The sequence below is a fragment of the Panthera leo genome, chromosome E1, assembly GCF_018350215.1.
Source record: "Panthera leo isolate Ple1 chromosome E1, P.leo_Ple1_pat1.1, whole genome shotgun sequence".
Taxonomy (NCBI): domain Eukaryota; kingdom Metazoa; phylum Chordata; class Mammalia; order Carnivora; family Felidae; genus Panthera; species Panthera leo.
In genome coordinates, this window is record NC_056692.1 from 53,412,981 (window position 1) to 53,435,244 (window position 22,264).

General features: G+C 50.5%; 1 protein-coding gene across 3 annotated transcripts in view; it reads right to left on the minus strand.

The window, feature by feature from the left end:
• The window catches only part of SLC39A11 (solute carrier family 39 member 11), a 350,792-nt gene extending 330,063 nt beyond the window's left edge, over positions 1 to 20,729 (minus strand). For 2 of the 3 annotated variants that reach the window (XM_042917562.1, XM_042917560.1), the window contains exons 1-3: positions 20,616 to 20,729; positions 16,971 to 17,089; positions 12,274 to 12,312 (exon numbers count right to left, since the gene is read on the minus strand). In XM_042917562.1, coding sequence (XP_042773496.1) covers positions 12,274 to 12,312; positions 16,971 to 17,078 — 147 coding nt within the window. In that variant the 5' untranslated portion in view covers positions 17,079 to 17,089; positions 20,616 to 20,729. Of the gene's footprint in view, positions 1 to 12,273; positions 12,313 to 16,970; positions 17,090 to 18,229; positions 18,545 to 20,615 lie in introns of those variants that run through there. The other variant, XM_042917561.1, reaches the window with a different exon arrangement.
• Positions 20,730 to 22,264: the final 1,535 nt, after the last annotated feature.

Genomic DNA, 22,264 nt, shown 5'->3' on the forward strand with positions numbered 1-22,264 from the left:
CAAAGCGAGGAGGTAGAGGGTAGCACAGAGCCATGATACTTTGCAGGTTGTGGTCACCAAGGACCAGGGAGTATTTCTCCGCCCCCTGGATCTGGGCGGCCTTGCAACTTGCTTTGGCCAATAAAACACGACCAGTGATTTTGTGTACGTTCCTGAGGCCAGGCCTCCACAGGCCTTACAGTTTCCACCTGCACCACTGACCCATGAGCCACTGTGCGTGACAGAGACCAGACGACAGGTCTGTGAGTCTCCACAGACCTGTGAGTGAAGTCCTCCTATACCCCGCAGCCCCACCGAGCCACCAGATGCCCCGACCCCATGAGTGACACCAGGAAAGACCAGAAGAACCACCCAGCTGAGTCCAGTCGATCCAGAAGCATAAGAAGTGATAAAGTGCTGTTGACTTAAGCCACCATGTTTTCGGGTGGTTTCTAACTGGCACAAGAAGTGTGGGTGATGCTTGCTGTATCTTGAAGAACGTGGGCACGTTTGCTGCACGTTGACCACCCAATCTCCATCACACCTACTTGGGCAAGGATACCTCCATTCTGCTTCAGAAGAACCATCTCTCCCCTCCTTGTTCATCAATTTTAGTCTCTGCATTTTACCTACTGGGAAGAGGAAGAGGCCAGTAGGTGTGGGCATGTGGCCCAGGCCTGGCCAATTAACACACCGCATCCCCATGGCAACAGGAATTAGGGCCCGGGGAAGAGGACACAACCCAAGTGAGGCCTGTCACTTCCTGCCCATGAAACTCAATTCCAAGGACCATTAAAGCTGGGGGAGAAGGGCTCCTCCTCCCCACAGACGTGAGTCTGAGAGGATGTCAATACATTACCCAAAAGTGGAGACACAGGGAAAAACAGGACCAGGAGACGGAGAAACCCAGACCCCAGTGATGTCCTTGGATCTAAAGAGTCTGGCAGTATTATCCAAGGTCAGTTCTGTGCCTGGTATTTTAAATGCACGGGCCAACACATTTCCTTCATCAGTCCTTTGCCAGACTGAGTTAGGTTTTCCGTCATTCGTGGCCTCCAAAGCCCTGGCTGATGACAGACATGGAGGGACTTATGTTTTACTGCATGCCCTTTGAGCTACTTGAATTTCTTGCCAAGTTCATGTTTTTACTCCCCCATTTTGAAAGAAACTAGAGAAAAAAATAACCCAGTTCACTTGAAAGAACAACCACATACAAAATGAACACAGGGAAGGCAAATCAATAATAGCATCAATGCTCAACGTTCTCTCCGTGATGGGCTGTGTGGCCGAGGGTGCTAATTGCCTGCTGCAGTTTCCATTCTCCCACCTCCTTTAGGAACACAATCCCACTGTTTAGCTGGCCACACTGCAGCATGGCTGAAAGACCGGGTGTCCTGGCCTTCCTTGCAGGCGGATGGGGTCTTCCGGTAAGTTCTGGCTAATGACTTACAAGTGGAGCTGTCAGGCAAGACTTACAGGGAATCTCCCTCCCGGCTGACATTTTGCTGCCTGGAGGCAGCTGTGATGCCCTGAGCTCCAGCAGCCACCTTGGGCCAGAAAGGCAAGTGCCTCCCTCTGGGGCAAAGCACCAAGTAGAAAAGGAGCCTGGATCCCTCGGGACTCCATGGATCTACCTTCCCAGCCACAGTCTCTGGATTTCTTCTTCATGAGAGGAGTCTTTCTTGTTTAAGCCACTATTGGGGGGGGGGGGGGTGTCTCAGTGACTCTCAGTCAAAAGCACGGTGAGCAGAAGGAAGCATCACCATCAGTACAGCTAGGTGTAGGTGGCTGGTTGCCATGGAGACCATCCTGCCACACAGATTCCAAAGTACAAACCCACTCAAAAGAGAAAAGCCTGATATAAACTCCACCTCCCTGTTTCTGGTGGAGCCCCCCCTCCTCAGCCCATAAGCCAGGAGGTGATACCAAATTCCCTGATTGCCCCAGGGGAAGGAGCCCCAGGAACACGGTACCTGTGATGGGCCTGAACTTCTTTGGCTACCTTCGCAATCGAAGGACCGCCAAGTCCCCAGTTCTCCGGCAGGCCCGGCCTTTGTCTCTCCCTTCCCAACTCCCCTGCCTCTGCCTGATTCAAGGCCTCTAAGGAGTCCAGGAGTCCACCTAAAGTAACATAAGAGCCTCCAACCTGCCTCCCGCGGCCGTGCTATCTGCTCCCTATGGGCTGTGCTATCTGCTCCCTATGGGCCGTGCTATCTGCTTCCAAGAGAACCCACTTCCTGAAATTACAACTCTGGTCACCTCCCCTCCCCCAAAGCTCCAGGGTCTCCCCACCAATCTAGAGAACAGAGCGCAAACCCTCCTCCGCGGGGCCCCAGGTTGTTTACATCCAGGCCCAACCTACCTTGCGGCCACCAGCTTCCAGCCAAACCAATCGCCATTCCTTCGCCAAACAGTCCTGTGTTTTCCATGCCCGTGCTTCCAGTATGCTCTTCTTTCTGCCCAGAATTCATTTCCTCCCCGTTCCGTGCCCATCCTCAAACTACCTATTCTTCCAGTTTCATTTTCATCCTTGAAGCAGTCCTCCCTAATTCTTCCCTGTCCCCAGGCTTCCTGTCACCTTGCACACATTACCCTCCTACAACCACATGCCGACCTGTCTCGTGGTTGCAGGAACCCAGCCGGCCTTAGCCTCTTGCAGGCAGGGATTATATCTTGCTTCTTGACGTACCCCCACAATGCCTTCCACACAGTAGGTGCTCACTAAATGGTGGATGGATTGGCCTGAGGCCCATCCTCTCCCTGCTCCCACCTTCCGGGCAGCCACTCCCTAAGGAAGGAAGAAAATAAATAGTTCTTCTGCAAACAGAACACATGTCTGAGCCATCGCTAAAACTGCACAGGCCCTTGGCAAAGCTTTGATGACCGGCTCTTCTCCCCTCCTGTGAGTGAGCCACCACTAAAAAGCAATCAGCAGCAATCCTTGCACAAAGGCAGGCCTTGCACAAAGCACTTGTGTTAATAATACGTGTAGAGATTTGGTCTTGGCACGCTAAGGCCACAGGACAAGACTTAACCAAGATTGACTTTGACCCCTTGTACTTGGAGTAGCTTGCAAAAGAACTGACCCTAAGCAAATGCTTTGTAATGTGATTTGTGCTAAGATGCCAAAGAAAGATGATGTCAGCTACTCTCTCTTATTTAAACTGCAGAAGACATTTAGATTAGGTAAGTTTCTAACAAGCTAGCTAAACACTCAATTAGGTTACAAAAAAAAAAAAAAAAAAAGCAGAGACTTGCTTCATAAAAGTCTTTGGGAACAAGCCCCATCCCCACCATCTGTCTGGATTAGGCAAAACATTGCCCTGTCTGATGGCACAGGGATGCCTTGGATGACTCCCGGAAGGCCCTGCCCATACTGAGATTTTTTCAGACACAGCGTGCGATCCAACAAAGACTGTGCGTCGGGTGAGAATTTAAGCTCACATTCAAGTTCTCCAAGCCGCAAAGATCCTGCCTCTCGTCTTTCTTTTGCATGTGTCGGGGAGCCCAGAGTTCTCATTCCGGCAGCTGGGACACCAGTATCACCTAACCAACTGGGAAACCTACGTTTGAGTACATCTGTCCCCTCCCAACTCAGGCTGGTATCAAAGTCAACCCGCCAGGCACACAGTGGACCGCCAGGCAGCAGCCTCCCCCTGGGCCCCCCAGCCCGGGTTCCGAGGCCCCATCCTCCACACCCAGCGCCCCTGTAACCACGGCCCCAGCCGCACACGCGGGCTCAGCCAGACTCTTAGCCCCACAGCTACCTGGAGCCTCTGGAGGGAGTCTGCTGTTTCCAAACACCAGCCCATCCTTCATTAAACCGTCATCCCCATTCGGACTGGGTCCTCACTGCTGTGATCACCCGGGGAGCTCGAGAAACCACTGAAGCCTTATCCCAGCCCCAGAGATTTAGACGTAGTTAGTCCAGGGTGTGTCCAGGCCACTGGGCTTTTTAAATCTTTCCAGAGGATTCTATCATGCAGCCTGAGTGGAACCGCTGCATCAGAACGAAGGGAATTTCTCCAAAGCCAGAGAGAAGCTCCTTGGGACTAAATTGCCGAGGATGTGAGGCCAACTGAGCTCACTCTGCTAGACCACGGGTGCTGAGGACGGTTGCCAGCTTGAGGTTGATTTGAGCTGGGAAACCTAGTCATTCACAATCTCAAAGGGCACATTTTTGTCCTTGGCCATCTGTCCTAACACAGTGTGCCTTATGTGACAAGATGAGAGCAAAGTGGTCCACATAATTCACCGTGCTGCCCTGCAAAGCTATCCCCTGAAGATTCTTCAAAGGCCCACCCCAGCAAAGGGGCAGCAGCAGCATCGATTTCATGAGCCAAGGCCAGGACTCCTTGGGGAGGAACTCCCCCCCCCCCCCCGCAAAACCTAGCTCCCCCAGGAAATCATCTGCTCAGGAACACCAGACATTTCAGGGACGTTCTGAGACCGCCAGCCCGAGCCCCTCACAGCAGAGCTGCGGACGCCTGCTCAGGCTGTTTGTACTGCAACAGGCCTCAGAAAACCCCACCGTAAACACTAAATCAGGGGTCGGCAAACTTCTGCAAAGGGCCAGACGGTGAATACTTCAGGGTTTGCAGGCGATGTGGTCCTTTAGCAATTCCTCACTCTGCATTATGATGCACGAGCCCCTCAGACAGTATGTGAAGAGACAGGCGTGGTGGGTGCCAATAAATCTCTGCCTACAAAAACAGGCAGGGTGCCCACCTTTCCACTAGAACTAGATCGTAACCTCCTTAAAGACAGAGACCACCTCCTATCACCCCTTCAAATCCTTAGCACTCGGCACAGTGCCTGGAAATACAACAGATCCTCCATAAATGCTGAATGAATGAATGCATGAATGACTGAATGAGTGACACTGAGCCAGTCATCTTAAGGAATATCTATCACACGTTTACCTGCTCCTGCAGGGAGATGTGTAAGAGCTACTGCCTTTGGAGCGCTCACATCTGACTACTGAAACGGAATCTCAAAGCCCTTTTTTAAGCTGCTGGTCACTTGCATACACTCGCCCCTCCCCTTCACGGAACAGGGAAGGATGCCCCAGACAAAGAGGAGCAGGTATTCCCCAAGGAGAACACCCTGGCCCCAATCCCTGCAGGGCCCAGGCCTGCAAGGAAAGGAAGAGGAAACTAGGGGGAAGCAGAGGTGCCCAGGCCACGAGAGGACAGACAGCCTGAGCACCCGGGAAAGGCAGGGAGAGAGGACGGGCGAGGCAGGGAAGCGAGGTAACCATCCAGGCGACTCTGGGCAGGCCCCACAGCCACACGGGCCAGCTGCTTAGAGACAATACACGTGGGTTCTTCCACCTAGATGTCAGTGCAGATGGGAGGTAACGTGTATCATTTCCTCCCCCACACTGTTTACAACGACACTGGAGATCTGAAGCATGAAATTGAAAAGGAAAGACACACGAATAATAATAGTGATGGTCTGTCTCCTTCCTGGGTGTTCTTCTTCCCTTTTCTCCTTTCTTCCTCTCTCACCCGGCCACCCCTGGTGTCAGGGTCCGGATGTGTCGGGAAGGAAGGCCCTGATCCTGCCGGCACATGTCACGGAAGATGAGGGGAGGGCCAGGGGACACAGCTGTCACCACATCGCTCTCGTGCCCAGCAGAACCGCTACGGTTTGGGGTCCAGGAGCGCCGAGCCGGAAGTCAGGCTTGCCCCCCACGGTGCATTCAGCGTCTGCAGCTCGTGCCTCGCAAGGTTTGAAAACATTCGGCAGAGACAGAGAAGTCTTCCCGTTGTAAACTGGCCATGGGAGACCTTTACAAATAAAATGCTTTTCACGCAAACCTTAAGGGTCCAAAGCCCTCGGTTGCGAGATTGAGCGCCAGTGTCCCGCGGCATTCCCGTGCAAGAGGCAGAGGAGGCAAGAAGCGGCAGGTGGCCCCTTGCCAATCGTGACAGGACCTGGAGGGAGGCTGTGAATGGTCCTGCTTAGACGGGCGCCCTTCCCCCCCCCGCCCCCTTTTCTCCACACACCATGCCACAGTTAGCCGGTCACATGAGACCCCCGGGGCAGATGGCTCCAAGTCCCATGAAGCCAACCCAGTACACCTCGTCACTTCTTGGCTGAGGACAGTCTCAGCCCTCAAACGGACAAACATCACCACCACCGGGGTGGTGCAGTCGGTCAAGCGTCTGACTGTGGCTCGGGTCACTTTTCCACTGCCTCTGGTTGAAATCTCCCTGAGTCCCTCATGCTACTGAGTCCATTCTGCTCATCCATTTCGCCATGGAAATGGAGAACAGCTGGTCACCCTCGTCCCTCCAGACTCTGGGGCCATCACCGGAGAGCATCACTAACTTCCAACAGGGAGCCAGTTATTTGGAGAAAATATTACTCACCATGTTCTGCACAAAAACAGACTCAGCCAAACCCTCCTTAAGAAAACCGTGCCTTTCTGGGGCGCCTGGGTGGCGCAGTCGGTTAAGCGTCCGACTTCAGCCAGGTCACGATCTCGCGGTCCGTGAGTTCGAGCCCCGCGTCGGGCTCTGGGCTGATGGCTCGGAGCCTGGAGCCTGTTTCCGATTCTGTGTCTCCCTCGCTCTCTCTGCCCCTCCCCCGTTCATGCTCTGTCTCTCTCTGTCCCAAAAATAAATAAAAAACGTTGGAAAAAAAAATTTAAAAAAAAGAAAACCGTGCCTTTCATGAGAACCCAGCTCCCCATGGGATTAAAGAATACATATTAAATTGCCTCTTCATGCCTACAAGCAAGCTTCTTGATTGGTAGGCTGCCTTTCTCTTCTGCAGGTTCCTGGTCCTGTTTATGCCACACAAGCGCGTCTTCCTTGAGAGAGGATGTACACTGATTCAGAGATTACTGGTGAGTATCAACCTCACCAAAGAGACATCAAAACCAGAGCAAAGAAAATTAAAATGGTGAATGGTGACCCTTGATGTTTTGGCCTCTTCGAATTCCCCCAAACGTTTACCTTTCGGGACGATGACTGCTCATCTCAATTCGGATGAAAAGATATTCAACTGCATGTGTAAATTCGCCATCGAACAAGTGAGTGAGTGAGTGAACACGTGAAGTGGAACGAACGCTTCCCAACTGCCTTACGAGAAAAGGATATACACTAACCCATGCTAGAACCCGCCTCTTTAACTGGACAGAACCAAGAAGCCCTTAACAAACCATCAAGCCCAATGTCAGTCAACTGAGCAGAGTCAACTGAGGTCCGGGAACACTAAGGAGCTTGCCCAAGGTCACACAGCTAAATGTCAGCAGCTCCTGACTTCTCAGCTGAGTTTGGTCCTAGCTCTGCCCCTACCTAGTGATTTCCGATTCTAGAGAAGTCATTTCTTCTCTCTGCATTTGTTTCCTGCCTCTACATGGGGGGCAATTGGACCAGACATCAGCCGGGAGGCACTGTGGTTTAAGAGGGAAAGCTCTGGAGTCAGACTGTGTGTTCAAATCCTGCCTCTGCTCACCGTGGGAGATCCAGAACAATTCATTTACACTTGCTATGCCTATTTCCTCAGCTGTAAAGTGGCAGTAAATAATAGTAGACGCTACATACCTCATGGAGTCGTTATGAAAATTAAATTAGATGGTCGACACAAAGTGCTCAGCAGAGCACCTTGTAAACAACAAAGGTGCAATAAATATTAACTATTATAACCATCTACAATCTCTCCCAGCTTTGGGGCGCCTGAGAGGCTCAGTCGGTTAAGCATCCCGACTTCGGCTCAGGTCATGACCTCACAGTTCGAGAGTTCGAGCCCCCATCGGGCTCTGTGCTGATATCTCGGAGCCTGGAGCCTGTTTCAGGTTCTGTGTCTCCCTCTCTTTCTGTCCCTCCCCCGCTCACCCTATCTCTCTCTGTCTCTCTCAAAAATAGATAAACATTAAAAAAAATTTTTTTTTTAAGTTGTAAAACTCTTCCGGCTTTAATGCTGTAATGCTCTAGGTTTCTTTTTCTGCCTTTTTTTTTTTTTTTAACGGTAAAATTTCTCCCCATTAAGTTCACACCTCAGGCAAAACGTGACGGCTGACATGGGTACTAAGAAAAAGACAACGATTATGAAAGACTTAAAAGAGTCTAAACCTTTTTTAGGAGTCAGGAGTGGGGGGGGTGCGGCGGCAGAAGGCAAATGGGATTCTCTGAAGAGTCATTTAAGGAGAACTGATTAATGCTTCCAAGGCCCTGCTAATGAGGGAAAAAACCACCTGTGAAATACACCGCTAAGCACATTTAAAACACCACGTCCTTTGTCCCAGGAATCTCCTTTCTCCTTTGTCCCAGGAATCTCCTTTCTCGGTGCACAATTATATATTGTATAGATACATCACTGCAGCATTAAAGCAGAGACGGGTGTCAATGAACATAGAGCACATGCATAAATGTATCCCGCTGATCTGAAAACATGTTACATCTGTGCAAAGTACAATGGGACCCCAGTCAACCGACTGATGGCTGGCTTTCCCTTTTCAAGGTATTTACTCAAAGCATCTCAGAGCAGTGCTGAAGGCTAGCAAGCCCTGTGGCATGTTTATGCCGATACTTTGTACGTGCATAATAAACAGTTCTCCAAGGAGCTGCTCATGGTTAACAGCAGTGACCTCTGAGAAGCAAGGGGGGGGGGGGGGGGGGCAGGATGATTTTCTTCTTCTTCTTTTTTTAACTTCTAATACATCTGTATTTTTATACATTCCACTCTGTGACCAGAGAGGATACATCAAAATGCTCTGGACCGGGATTTCTTGCTGTGGCACCACGGACGTTTTGGGCTGGGTAATTCTTCGGGGGGGGGGGAAGAGGGGGGCTGTCCTGTGCACTGGAAGGTGTTTAGCAACATCCCTAGCCCCTACCCGCTAGATATCAGTTGTCACAACTGAACATGCCAAATGTCCCCCTGCAGCGGGGGGTAAAACCGCCCCCCAGTTGAGAACTACTGTCCTAGCCAACAGAATGGCTGTGTTAAATACAAATTATTCCTATGATTAGTACAAGTGGTTATTACAGCTCAGGCCACCTGGGCTCTACTGCCTTCTCCCTAGTTTGGGGAAGCATTTATGAGAACCCACTACTAGTCACCAAGGCCACTGGTATTTCCTGAGTTTTGAGTCTCAACGGTCTCCCACAGCACACTTTTACTTTCCTCCATGCATCTGGTGACTTTCCAGAAGTTCCTTCTGTGGAACTAGCTCAAGGTCAATTTCAGAAAAGTAAATCCTATTTTCTTTAAAAATAAAAGAAAAAAGCACACACACGTAAATAATTTTTAGAATCTCTCTTTTTTTTTTAACGACTACATTAAAAAACGGAAGTAAAACTATTTTATTTTAGATCCTCATACTTAAATGACCACAAAAGAGTGGCCTGATGATTTTTTTTCGGGGGGGGAGGGGAAATTACATCTAAAATTTTCATGTTTCATTATGCTCCCAAATTTATTCTTACATGTCCTGAAGACTATTATTCTCTGCTTTTCCTTGTTTGTTCCCTTTCTTGTTTCATTTTGTTTTTTGCTTTTTGCTATATAAACCTTACAGTGGCTTTTGCCCTAAAAGAGCCACCTAGAACAGGAGACACAAATGCCTAGTCAAAAGCAGAAAGACAGTACAGAACAGAGTTCTTCAAATTCTGTATCTATGTAACCCCTAGAAGAATTTTTGAAAAACTAGGTACCCCCTCACTCCTTTTAAAGTTAACATTTAAAAGGTTTTCATCTTGAATTTCAAGAGGTGCAAAGACATTTCCGGCATATAAATATTGATTTCTGTTTCATCAGTCAATTAATTATATCCACTGGGATCTAAACAGCATAGGGATTTGATTCCCACTCTTACTCTAGTGATTCATTCCTATAGCCAGGGACAAATATTTTATCCTCTTAAAATATATATATAAACATGTATATATAAACTGTATGTTCATGTTTTACGTACTCTTCTGTTCACAGGCTACATCCTAAACACACAAAAAAGCGAACTCTTCTTGAAAAGTCCCAAAACTTACATCATTACTTTTTCTCCCAGGCTAAAATTTCAATTCTCTTTCCCCACAGAATTTTACCCTAAAGCAACTTCTGTTTTACGCTAGAAAGTCTGTTAATGATTTATTTATCCTACTTCTTTGTAATATAAATGTCTATATACATTTTAATTTAATTTTTAGGAAAATTCACGTGAACTTAGGGCTCTAACTGCTTAAGTAACAATTTCCCAGATTGAGTTACCATTAAAATGATTAGTGGTAGAGAACAGATTTCTAACAACAAAAATGTAATACACTGTTTTACAATGACTAAACACTAAAAAATAAAATTTTTTTGGAAATGTGTATTTTCATGGATGAGCCCCCCCGCCTTGTTTCTTCCATTCACTCATACATCCATGGACAAATATTAAGTGATCATCACTAGATTAAGAGTTGGGAATCAATTTTGTTTCTATTTTTCTTGCCTTTTTCTTTCTTTTTTAAACATAAGCAAAGAGGAAATGTGTTCGCATAAAGAAAAGGATGGAGAAAATAGATACTTTGTTACAATAATGTCATTTTGTTCTCTGAATTTTATCCAAGTTACAGGCCCCAAATCCCAAAATGGTTTTTAAGCATCGCTCTGCAAACAATTTGATTAGATCCACAGTCAAAGGGCGAGACATGTCTGAACCACTTAAGGATTTATGCCCAGGGATCGGTGATTAGAGGCCTCACTTTCTCCACTCCAGCACCAACATCGCAAGCGTTCCCCCATTTACGCATGGAGATTTGGCCACCTAGGGACAGGGTAGTATGGCAAGAGTGCGTCTATCTTGTAAAGTGGGAGAGGGCAAATGCGGAAGGGGACTCGGGCAAGGAGCACCTCGGCCTGCCAGGGTGTCCTCACCAGAGTGGGTTTCAGGAAAGACAGCCTCTGGCCGCTGAGGACCTGGAAACGGATTTCGTGAACACTCTCCGTGCCTCTGTGCACCACCGGGAGGGCCTCTGTGTGCCCTGGAAGGTACCCGGACCCCAGTCTGACGGCTGCTGACTTAGGCGACCTCTGGGAGACCCCACCCCCAGGCCAGTTTTTGCAGATCCCAGTAAAAAGGCGGCAAAGGAACCAAATCCTGATCACCCGGAAGAGAAAACCACGTGGTACGGGACTTCCGGTGTGACGAACACAACCGGAACATCCCACCACGGTATATGCGTGCCTGGGAAGCGGGCCCTGAACTCCCCAAACCCCAGGCTCTAACGCCCGGCTCACAGCAGATCGCGGAACCGGGGAGCAAGGCACACAGCCCCCCACCGAGGAAGCCATCAGCCAAATTCACCATGTGGGACACTCTACGGATATAAAAGACCCAGTGTCTCCAACAAATTACTGGAGTGAGAAGAAAAAAAAAAAGGGTTGTTAAGAATAAAAGGCACTTAAAAGATATAATCGATATGAAAATCTTGCTCAGCTGCTGATCCCATGACCCCTTTGAAAAACTGGAGGAGGGGCGCCTGGGTGGCTCGGTGGGCCAGGCGTCCGACTTTGGCTTGGGTCATGATGTTAAGGCAAGTGGGTTCAGGCTCTCTGCTGTGAGCGCCAGAGCGCGCTTTGTTTCCCGTCTCCCCCTCTCTGCCCATCCCCAGCTCGTGCTCTGTGTCTCAAAAATAAAATAAAAACATCAAAAAAAAAATTTTTTTTTAAGAAAAAAGTGGGAGAAAATCTGCTGTTAGGTTACTTACAGCAAGGAGTTGTTAATTTGGGTAAGTGTGATGAGGGGATTATGTTGTAAAAAAAACAAAACGAAACAAGCCATCCGGTTAGAGATGGGGATTTAACTTTCGCGTGAACTTACACGATGTCTTGGATTCGCTTTAACAAAATATTCCAACCTCTCAAGAAGGTTGGGGGAAGTCAGCAGAAATGTAATTAGCAAAACATCGGTAATGCTTGAAGCTGAATGATGGCTACCTGGGATTCTCTCCACTTTTTTTAACATGTTTGGAGATGTCAATAAAAAAAGGGCTTTTAAAGGGAAGGGAAAGAGAGAAAAGATATTTAACTAGCACCGTGGAGGCCCTTCCTAAAAACCACCTCATTTCACAAGTCCTGAGACAGCTGCCCTACAAGCAGGCCTCTCTCCCTGAGAGGTGGGAGCATTTCAGTAAGCTCGACGATAAGTAGGGGCAGAGATACGAAGGGGCCATTAGCACCTGGAGACCAGAGAGATGCATCTAGGTGGCAGGAAGAGAGACTGGAAATACCCCCTTGGCACAGAAATGTTAGAGTAAGCATGTCTCCGTTTTACATCGCTCCTACTGACACACTACTTACCCCTGCAGCAAAGCCAAGACTTCCATCCAAGATCCGCCTCTGAAAATATAAACAAGATGTTTCAGAGTCTGAGGGATGAGTCTGGGGATAAGAGGAAACCATATGATCTAAGAGAGCCGCACGAATAAAGACTGGCCCGTGCCTAAGTTTGTCAACCTGTCCAGCTAGAAGCCTGGATTGGAACCTTTATCAAATGGGCCAAGAACCAGGGGGAAGATTTTTTTTTTTTTTTTTTTTTTTAGCCTTCCATCCATCCCACAGCCAATCAGAGTTTTTTTTTCAGTGGTGCTTGGCTTCCATTGACCCACGTGTTGTCTTTTACCTGGCTCTCCTGTGAATGATAACTGTAAACCTTTAGTAAGTAGCTGGCCTAAAAGATGGAAATTGATAAGTGTTGGTAGGGACCATGGGGACCAAGCAAAACTCTCCCACACTGCAGGTGGAGGGACAAAATGGCACAGCCACTTTGGAAAACGAACTGGCAGCATCGAGCGAACTGGAAATGAACATACCCTACGACCCAGCAGTGCTACCCCTGAGTAGTGAAATCATCACCTAACAGGAACGCCTACTTGGACTCACCGAACACGTGTCCAGAGCAGCTCTCAGCAGCAGTACTTGTGAGAGCCAAAACTAGAAACTACCCGAACGCCCCACCAACAGTAGCATGGATGCAACAATTAGGATGTATTCACACAACAGAATACCACACGGCAATGAGAACACACACGACATATGCATGAATGGAGCCCATCATCAGGCAGGGGCATGGGGAAACTGGAAAATAAGCAGAGTGGAATCAGCCAGACGCAGAAGAGCGCATACCGTATGATTACTCCATTTATATAATGTACGGAAACAGAGAAAACTAATCTCTGCGGGCACAGGCTAGGAGAGGGATTGCTCTTGGCAGTGGAGGCTGGGGATGGAGGGTAGGGATTAAGGATCCTGAAAGGCTGCTGTGGGGCTGGTGCTGTTCTAGTTCTTGACCTGGGTACTAGTTTTATAGGCGATTGTGAAAAATCACCAAGCTGCACACTTATAAAATGGGCGCTTTTTGAGGCACCTGGGAGGCTCAATCGGTGGAACGTCGACTTCGGCTCAGGTTCTCATGGTTCGTGAGTTCAAGCCCCACGTCGGGCTCGCTGCTGTCAGCACAGAGCCTGCTTTGGATCCTCTGTCCTCCTCTCTGCCCCTCCCCACTTGCACGCGTGCGTGCTCGCTCTCTCTCTCTCTCAAAAATAAATGTTAAAAAAATAAAAATAAAATGTGCACTTTTCTATATGCATTTTATATTTCCATTTAAAAATACTTGTTTAACTTTGTAGTCTAAGTTAGGAACAGAATCTATAGCCCCGTGAATACGTTACAGGCTGGTTGAGGTGATTACCCCAACTGCTCAGCCCTCTCCCACCTCTGAGCGGCTGGAGGTGGACGGAAAGTTTTGACCCCAGGAAGCCATACAAATGACATTTTCCTCTAGGCGTGCCATGACATAAGCAAAGTTGGCCAACCAAATAATTTAATGAAACCAGACAGATCTAATAAAGAAGTCAGGTAAAAAAATTATTCTATCAGCATTCATCTGGATCCTGAAAGGAGAAAAATTATACTTTTTAAGTTTTTCCACTTTCAGACATTTACTTCAAGGAACTAATCAGCTAGGTGCTCAAAGGTTTATGTTCATCACAAAAGTATTTCTAAAGACATTAGGAGAAAAGACGTAACAGTTGGGGAAGGGCTACATAAACTGCAGACCATCCTGACAACAGAATATTACACGCCCAGTTAAGTAACCAAAGTGATCAAAATAATCAAAAAAGCATTTAGGGATGTAGGAAGAATGTTTATGATACCAAGTGAGGAAAACTAGTTGTAAAATATTGCATAAAATTTGATCCCTGTCATGTAAAGAAACAGATACGGGTAAGTTAATGTATACGCGAATATAACTGAACTCTGGATGAACAGGTTCAGGGCTTGAAGTTTTTTTTTTTCTGAGAAGCACCTTTTTTATTATTTCTTTAAGCTTTTTCATACGTTATGAGTTTCCTACAATTAAAATATATTTTAAAGCAAGAAAACAAATTTTGAGCGAAACTTTTTTTTTTAATTTTTTTTAATGTCTATCTATTTTTGAAAGAGAAAGAGAGCATGAGAGGGGGAAGAGCAGAGAGAGAGGGAAACACAGAATTTGAAGCAGGCCCCAGGTTCCGAGATGCCGGCACAGTGCCCAACGTGGGGCTCGAACTCACGAACCGTGAGATCACGACCTGAGCCAAAGTCGGACATTTAACCAACTGAGCCATCCAGGCGCCCTTGAGGGAAGAGACGTTTGAGAGCAACTGAGGAGGGCAGCGTCCGCGTGTCTACTATCCCAGGTGACCCTCACTGCGGCCCCCATCTTAGCCGAATGGAAGCTGAGGTTTGCTGCGGGGACCAGAGCACATCTCTGTGAACTCCTGTCTCTGGCCACCTTTGCCTCCCAACGCCGTGCCTCCCTCCACTTTTCATGCAATCTGCCTGTGCAGAAAGGGTGCCTGTAGCCCACCCACGCCTGCTACCTTTGCAAGGTCCTGCTTGCAAGGCTGCTCCTTGGCTGGCTTCTGGGAACGTGGTCCTTGAACTGCCCCCTCCATTCCCTGGTAAGGGTGGGTCAAGGTGCCTATGCTGGTTTCCAGACAAGGTCGTGGATGCAGGACACCTGCTTTCCTTCTGCAAGTCTGGAATTTCGGCAGCATGCACTGCCTTCATGAGCACCCCTGGTACAATCCTTGGGGCTGAGGCTCCACAGGGTGCCCCGGGCGGACACATCACGCGTGTGTTAACTGCGTTTTCCTTGCTGGGGGAAGGAACGCCCTCGTTGGGCCCCTCACAGGAGGCAGGGAGCATCAAAGGCCTGTGCATGGATGTCCCCAGACTCCGCCTATATCCTTCTCCTGCTGATCCTTTCAATGTTAAACCTTAGCCATGAGTACAACTATATTCTGGGTGCTGTGGGTCCTTCTAGTGAATCACCAAACGTGGTGACGTTCATGGGGAACGTGCCTCCACACAGTAGAAGTCTTCAGCAATTTCTCCTACTGACCTCGGTGATTATAGTAACACGAGACCAATTAGGGGCTCTGAGGCTCCACAGCAGAAGGGGGCACCTCGGTGAAGAAGGGAAGTCACCTGTTTCCTCCCAAAGTGCCCCCAGAGCGTTGGCCCGGGCCACACGGGGCTCTGGGGCCCCATCCACCGTCGTGCTGCCGTTCACTCAGCCCTTAGCAGGGCAGCACGCCTGGGGGCGACGCAGACCTCTCCTCAACGCAGAGTAACTACGAAGATACAACCACGGGCTGCCCTGCCCTAGAAGGGCACAGAGACGGGACCCCAGAAAACCTGGCGTGACTGTCGTGAAGGAGGAGGAGGTGACCTGGGCCCTCTCCTCTGCCACCTGGGTGTCTCTCATTCAGGGACTGGGTTTTGAAAGGTTTCACTACCTGCCAAGGGCAAGCTGGGATGCCGGTGGTATAAGTCTCATAAGCTCCAAACCTCCCACTGAGGAGAGGAGGGGGAGGGCGGTGGGGAAGTCAGAGCTTACCTGCCAGCAAACACCCGTCTTACTGGTCTCTAACACAAGAGCGTCTGGCTTGCCAACTTCCTAGGCTGTGTTTGCCTTTCCAGATCCGGCTCACGGCATGTTTAAATGGATCTTAAATCACTCCCTCGCTTATCACGCCTACAGTTTCTAAGGCAGCCTGCTGAAGGGTGCGGGGACTTGACAGTTCCTCAAGATAAAGATGGGTTGACCGCTCCAGGCCTATGGACCGAGGGGGTCAAGGGCTGGGGAAGGGGAAGGAATCTCAGGTATATGAGGTGGGCTGGGGTTGTGGAGTGGGGAGGGGTATGTGGTGTGTGTCGCGGGGGGGGGGGGGGGGGGGTGGTGAGTGGGAGTGGGGGGGCTGTGTGATACATGTGGGGTACGTGAGGGTATATGGGATGTATGGGGTGGGGGCACATGGAGAGATAAGGTGTGGGCTGGGAGGATTGTGGGTATGCACATGGAGGGGCGGGGGTAGGGGAGTCTGTGTGCGGTATGTAGGAGGAGTGTAGGGTATGGGGGTGGGAGAATGTGGGGGGGTGGGGGGTACAGGGGTGCACGGGGTGCGTGGGGGTGGGGTGTGGAGGCACCAGGGTGAGTGAGGTTGCTGGGGGCAGGGGTAGAGGATGCACAGGGGTGAGGGGTGGGGTGGGGGTCTGTGGGGGCAGGGGGAGACAAGTCTGTGTGTCTCCATCCCAGAGAGGGTCGGGGAGAGAACAAAAAGATGGCATCAATGAGAAGGGGAACAGATACCCTTCCTTTCCCCAGGGCTCTTCAATCATCCCAGCTAGCTCAAGGACACAGGGCGGGACGGCTAACCCGCCAAACTGACCACCTGCACCAGGACCGAGGGAAACGAGCCGGAAGCTAGAAACCAGGCAGGAGCTAAAGGAGGCTTAATAACTGGGCTCCCTTCGTCCTCCCTTCACACCAGGAGGGGAGCGGAAGCCGGGTAGGGAGAGGAGGAGGGAAAAACAGGACCTAGAAAGACCACAGGGGTGAGGAGGCGTGGCCAGTGGCCTTCCCCGGGGAAACCTGCCCTGTGTGGTTTCAGAGCTTGCCAAGAGCCCCGCCCCCTGCAAACTTCAGAACCCAAGCGATGCCAACTCACCTGTCCGCTAGAGAATATGAACACGAGAGCTGCCCCAGCTGCCGTCAGCCCCCAGGTGAAGAAGGTCCCCAGCAACGCCTGGAGCACAGAGTTGTGGCCTTGGAGCATGCTGGATCCAGCTGTGTGCAGAGGAGCAAGAGGGGGGTCAGCCGCCGGCAGCGCCTTTCAGGGACACCTGCACGTGCTAAGGTGTCTGACACCCTCGACCTGAGCCGGCCCACAGTCTGGCTTGGCGCTATGCACCTTTCCGCCCCGCCATCCCTCAGCGGCCTCAACGACCCGGCACAGACCCGGCCTCTTCGTCCAGCCCCACACGTATCAGAAGTCATCTAACCCTGCACGCACAGACCTGGGGACGCCTAGGGAGACGCCAGAGGAGCCCACGGAAGAGCTTAGGACATTGGGGAGATAGTTCCAAAGAGAAGAAGTTCATAAAATGTGGATTATTCAGCGGGGAGGAAGAGAGCACGAGGAGGGTCTGATTACAGCCTTCTGGCACATCCTGCCTACTCCGGCTGCCCTTGCCCAGCATCGGTTCTGTCTCCTCCAAATACAGGTGACTCAGATTCCCTCTTAAAGCTCTCCCACCTAAGTCCTGACCAAACCTTCAATGGCTCCCCATGGCCTGCTAAGGGCATACCCCACCGACTCTTTTACCACTACCCCCCCCACCCCAAACTCCTGCTCAACTAGTCATTTGTGGCACCTTCGGCAAGTCCCAGATGGTCCTGCCTCTGAGTCACTCTTCATCGGGTTCCCTCCCAGAATCCCTTCCTTCCCTCGTTCCAGCCAGCAGACCCAGAGCACCTTCTAACGCCAACTTCGACCCCTCTCCACGCCTGTCTCCATGCACACCTGCGGTGCTTTCTTTGTATGGACTCACCTCCTATATCTTTTACATCATTAGTTGCTTAAGAACAGGGATGATACCTTTTCACACCTGGCACCCCTATGAAATGGAGCTTCCTGGCATCCAAAAAACACTCGTATTGAAAAGGGCCAGCTTATGGGGCGCCTGGGTGGCTCAGTCAGTTGAGCGTCCGACTTTGGCTCAGGTCATGATCTCACGGTCTGTGAGTTCGAGCCCCGCATCGGGCTCTGTGCTGATGGCTCAGAGCCTGCAGCCTGCTTCCGATTCTGTGTCTCCCTCTCTCTCTCTGCCCCTTCCCTGCTCATGCTCCATCTCTCTCTGTCTCAAAAATAAATAAAAAAACATTAAGAAAAAAAAAATTAAAAAAAAAAGAAAGGGGCCAGCTTACCTTGATGGGACACTCAGCAAGGACAAGGAGAGGGAGGTAGAAGAGGGAGCATTTCCCTGTCAACTGAGCACACCGCCAATGAAACGGAACTCACACTACTGCCCACCAAGGAAAGAAAGGGAAGTACCATTCCTTCTTGTTTCCGCTCAGCGGACCTCCTCTAGACTTGAACACGTTTTAAATTCTAGCTCTGACACGATAGGGGATCAGAGTCTTGCTGTGGAAAGTTACAAGGCAGAGAAACCCATTTGTTGAAAAGCCCCATGTTCCGGTACACAAACATCAGGGCTCAGAGCCTCATCTCAAAGGGCTCATTCAACTGCCCACCGGTCTTCCAGCTCCCACAGGGCTGGACACGACCCCACGGGGCTCAGCCCAGCCAGGTCCCGGAGCTCTGTGAGCCGGACCAAGAGCTAAAGACGCTGACTCTGTTAACCCCGTAAGGAAACCGTGGCAGAGGGTGGACGGGGTCCTTATGCCAAGGGGCTCAGCAACGTGGATAGGACTCCAACCTGGGAAGGCTGTGGGTCCCCAGGTGAGCCCAGATGAGCCCAAGCCCAGCTCCCTTGCCAGGAAACCTCTAAGAGAAACAGCCTCTATGGATTCAGACTGTGTCTAAATAAAAACTCAGGAAAGGGAGTGCCCCAGAGAAAGAAAAAATAATATATTTTTTAAAAAACCCACCCATTTACATACTTCATCATGTTAGGTCCCCCTAAAATGAGTGGTTTGTGTTTCTCTGTCAACCAAGACATCTGGATCATTACCCCCTCAACCTTCTATTTCTGGCTGCTTGTGGATAAAATTTAAAACAGCGTTTGCAAAGAAAGGCACACAGCTGTCACCCCTTAGTACTTATCATCTAACACAGGTCATAACAAACAAACAAAAAAATAAACACAATTTTTTTTTCAGTACTGAATGTGCCTTTTAACAGCTACAGAGAAGAGGAAACCACATACATTTGCCAACAGGCCAAAGTCAACGTGGACTTTGTGGGTTCGCCACCAAGAGAGCTCTGGGTGTTCCGGGGGCGGGAGGGCCTGGTTTGAGGGACAGCACTACCCCAGCCTGTCTGCATCTACCTGAGCACCCAAGATAGAAGGGAAAGGATCAGCAAGGCCAAGCACGCCCTTTCCGTCCCAAGAATCACAGCATTTACCATTGAAAATGCAAACCCGGTGGCCCTGGAAGTTTCTTCCAGGTGCTGTTTTAAATCCTCACTGCTCGAAGGGTGGTCCCCCTCGGGAGCCAGTTAGAAATGCAGGATGTTGGGCCCCACCGGGACTTGCTGAAACAAGACTCTGCATTTTATCAAGTGCTGTGAGGGAGTCTCACACCCATGAAAATGGAAAGCATTGCTCTAACCCTGGCGCTTCTAGGAGGCCCAGAGCCTTGAAAGTGACTTGCCCTGCCCTGCGAGGGAGGGACCGGCAAGACTGGCACAGAGTCCCAAGTGAACGAAAAGTTTTCTCCAATAGGTCGGCCAGTAAGTAGCACCTTGGGAACAGGGGCGCCAGTCCCAGCACCGCCCGCGATGGGGCTCAGACTTCCTTGTGGGCCGGATGTTAATACATAAACGTGGATTAATGTGCAAGAGGGAGGATTATTCTCTGCCCTCCCCAACTTTAAAGATGTGTGCACACATTCTTCTCCAGCGGCACAGGAGGCTCCCTGACTGATACAGGATTTCTTTTCTCTCCCTCGCTAACCTGTTGCCCTGCCTCCCAGAGCCGGCCTCAAGGTATTGATGATGTTGGAGAGGTGGGAACATTTAATAAAACTGCACACACACACACACACACTGGCTCCACGAGTTGAATCCAGCAACGGGATTCAGGCTTGGGCGATGGGACTGTGGAAAGTTCTCTGATACCTCACTGCTCCAAGTGTGGTCCGGGGGCCAGTGACCCCGGGGAAGGGTTCCAAATGCACATGCTCAGGCCGGCTGCACCGTCACCAAATGTCCAGTCAGGTTCAAAAGGCCGTGCTGCTCCCCAGGATGAGTGGGAGGGGACGCAGACTGCCCCGCCTCTGCTCCCCCCCCCCCAGGGCCCCAGGGCCCCAGGGACACCCCCCACACACACAGCCGCACGCCCACCACGAACCGCCGAACAAAGAGGATTTGGTGAACCACTGTCAAAGGAAGGCAGGTCAACACCCTCCAGCCGACCCGGCCAGGGGGAAGAGGGGGCTCCGGGCACCCCTCCCCTCCTCTGCCACCTGCCACAGCCATCCGGCTTCTCCCCCCGACCCCCTCCTCTCCCCGGAGGGCACCGCCTTCCAAACTCCATTTTGCCCTTCCAGGTCCCACACTCTCCTGAGGGCCCCAGACCCCGGGCCTCCGGCCCAACCGAGGCGCTGAAGGGAGAAAGAGCTGACTCACTACGGTGCCCTCTCAAGCCCCCACTCCACTTCCATCAGCCCCGCTGCCGCTGGCTCGGCCGGCTCCTCTCCCGAAGTCACTTCCTGCTTCCCTCCCGGCACACGTGTCCCTCCAGCCGCCAGGCCCCTCCCCGCCGGCTGCGACTGGCAGATCCCGCCTGAAGAATCAATTCTCTGGTTCACAGCCCTCCGCAGGCTCGGGAGCAGATGGGGCGGGTGGAACAGAGCCCCGAGGCCAAGAGGAGAACATTCTGCTTGTACAAGCCTCTGCGGTCTCCTATGAAGCCGCAGAAACCACGGGGAGAGAGCGCCTTGTAACGTCCCTGATATCATTTATGTCACTACACTTGGCAGCTGAGTGAACGGATGTGTGTGTGGGGGGGGGAGGGGAGGAACCTCCTGGTATTAACATCGTTCTCTGAATCAGTGGCCCTCAATCTATAGCTCCCATCAGAATCACCAGGGAAAATGTCAAAACACAGAATGCAGGCACCCTGCAGAGGTTCTGGCTCTGCCAGTCTGAGCGGGGACCGCAATTTTCTGTTCTGAACTAAGATTTGTTGATGCGCTGGTCCTGGGACCACACTTTGAGAACCATTGCTCTAGGTCAAGGGCTTTGCTTCCCAGGCCTTCTATGAAAAGACCAGCGGGGGGGTGGGGGGGGCTCCTGGGGGGCTCAGTCAGTTGAGCATCCGACTCCTGATTTCAGCTCAGGTTATGATCCCAGGGGTCGTGGGCTCGAGCTCTGCAACGAACATGGAGCCTGCTTGGGATTCTCTCTCCCTCTCCCTCTGCCCCTCTTCCCTGCTTGTGCTCTCTCAAACAAACAAACAAAAACAAAACAAAACAAAAAAACAGGATGCCCAGTTAAATGTGAATTTCAGTTAAAAGACAAATCGTGGGGGCGCCTGGGTGGCTCAGTCGGTTGAGCATCCGACTTTGGCTCAGGTCATGATCTCGCGGTCTGTGAGTTCGAGCCCCACGTTGGGCTCTGTGCTGATGGCTGGGGGCCTGGAGCTTGCTTTGGATTCTGGGTCTCCCTCTCTGCCCCTCCCCAGCTCATGCTCTGTCTCTGTCTCTGTCTCTCTCTCTCTCTCTCTCTCTCTCTCTGTCAAAAATAAATAAACGTTAAAAAAATTATTTTTTAATTAAACATTTTTAAAAATAGGGGCGCCTGGGTGGCTCAGTCGGTTAAGCGTCCGACTTCGGCTCAGGTCACGATCTCACGGTCCGTGGGTTCGAGCCCCGCGTCAGACTCTGTGCTGACAGCTCGGGGCCTGGAGCCTGTTTCAGATTCTGTGTCTCCCTCTCTCTCTGCCCCTCCCTGTTCATGCTCTGTCTCTCTCTGTCTCAAAAATAAATAAACGTTAAAAAATAAATAAATAAATAAATAAATAAATAAATAGTAAAAGACAAATCGTGTTTTAGCGTGTGTCCTGTGCAACATTTGGGACATACTTATGCTAAAAACATATTTCACCTTCGTTGTTTACCAGAAATTCTGATTTAACTGCGTGTCCTATGTTTTGTCTCAGGAACCTACCAGAGGATGACCAGGTCAGAAAAACTGTTCATAACTACAGTGCCACACACCAGAGGATTCAATAGGAGCTGGCATCTTTTGTCCAGTAAAAAGCTGTCATCCACATT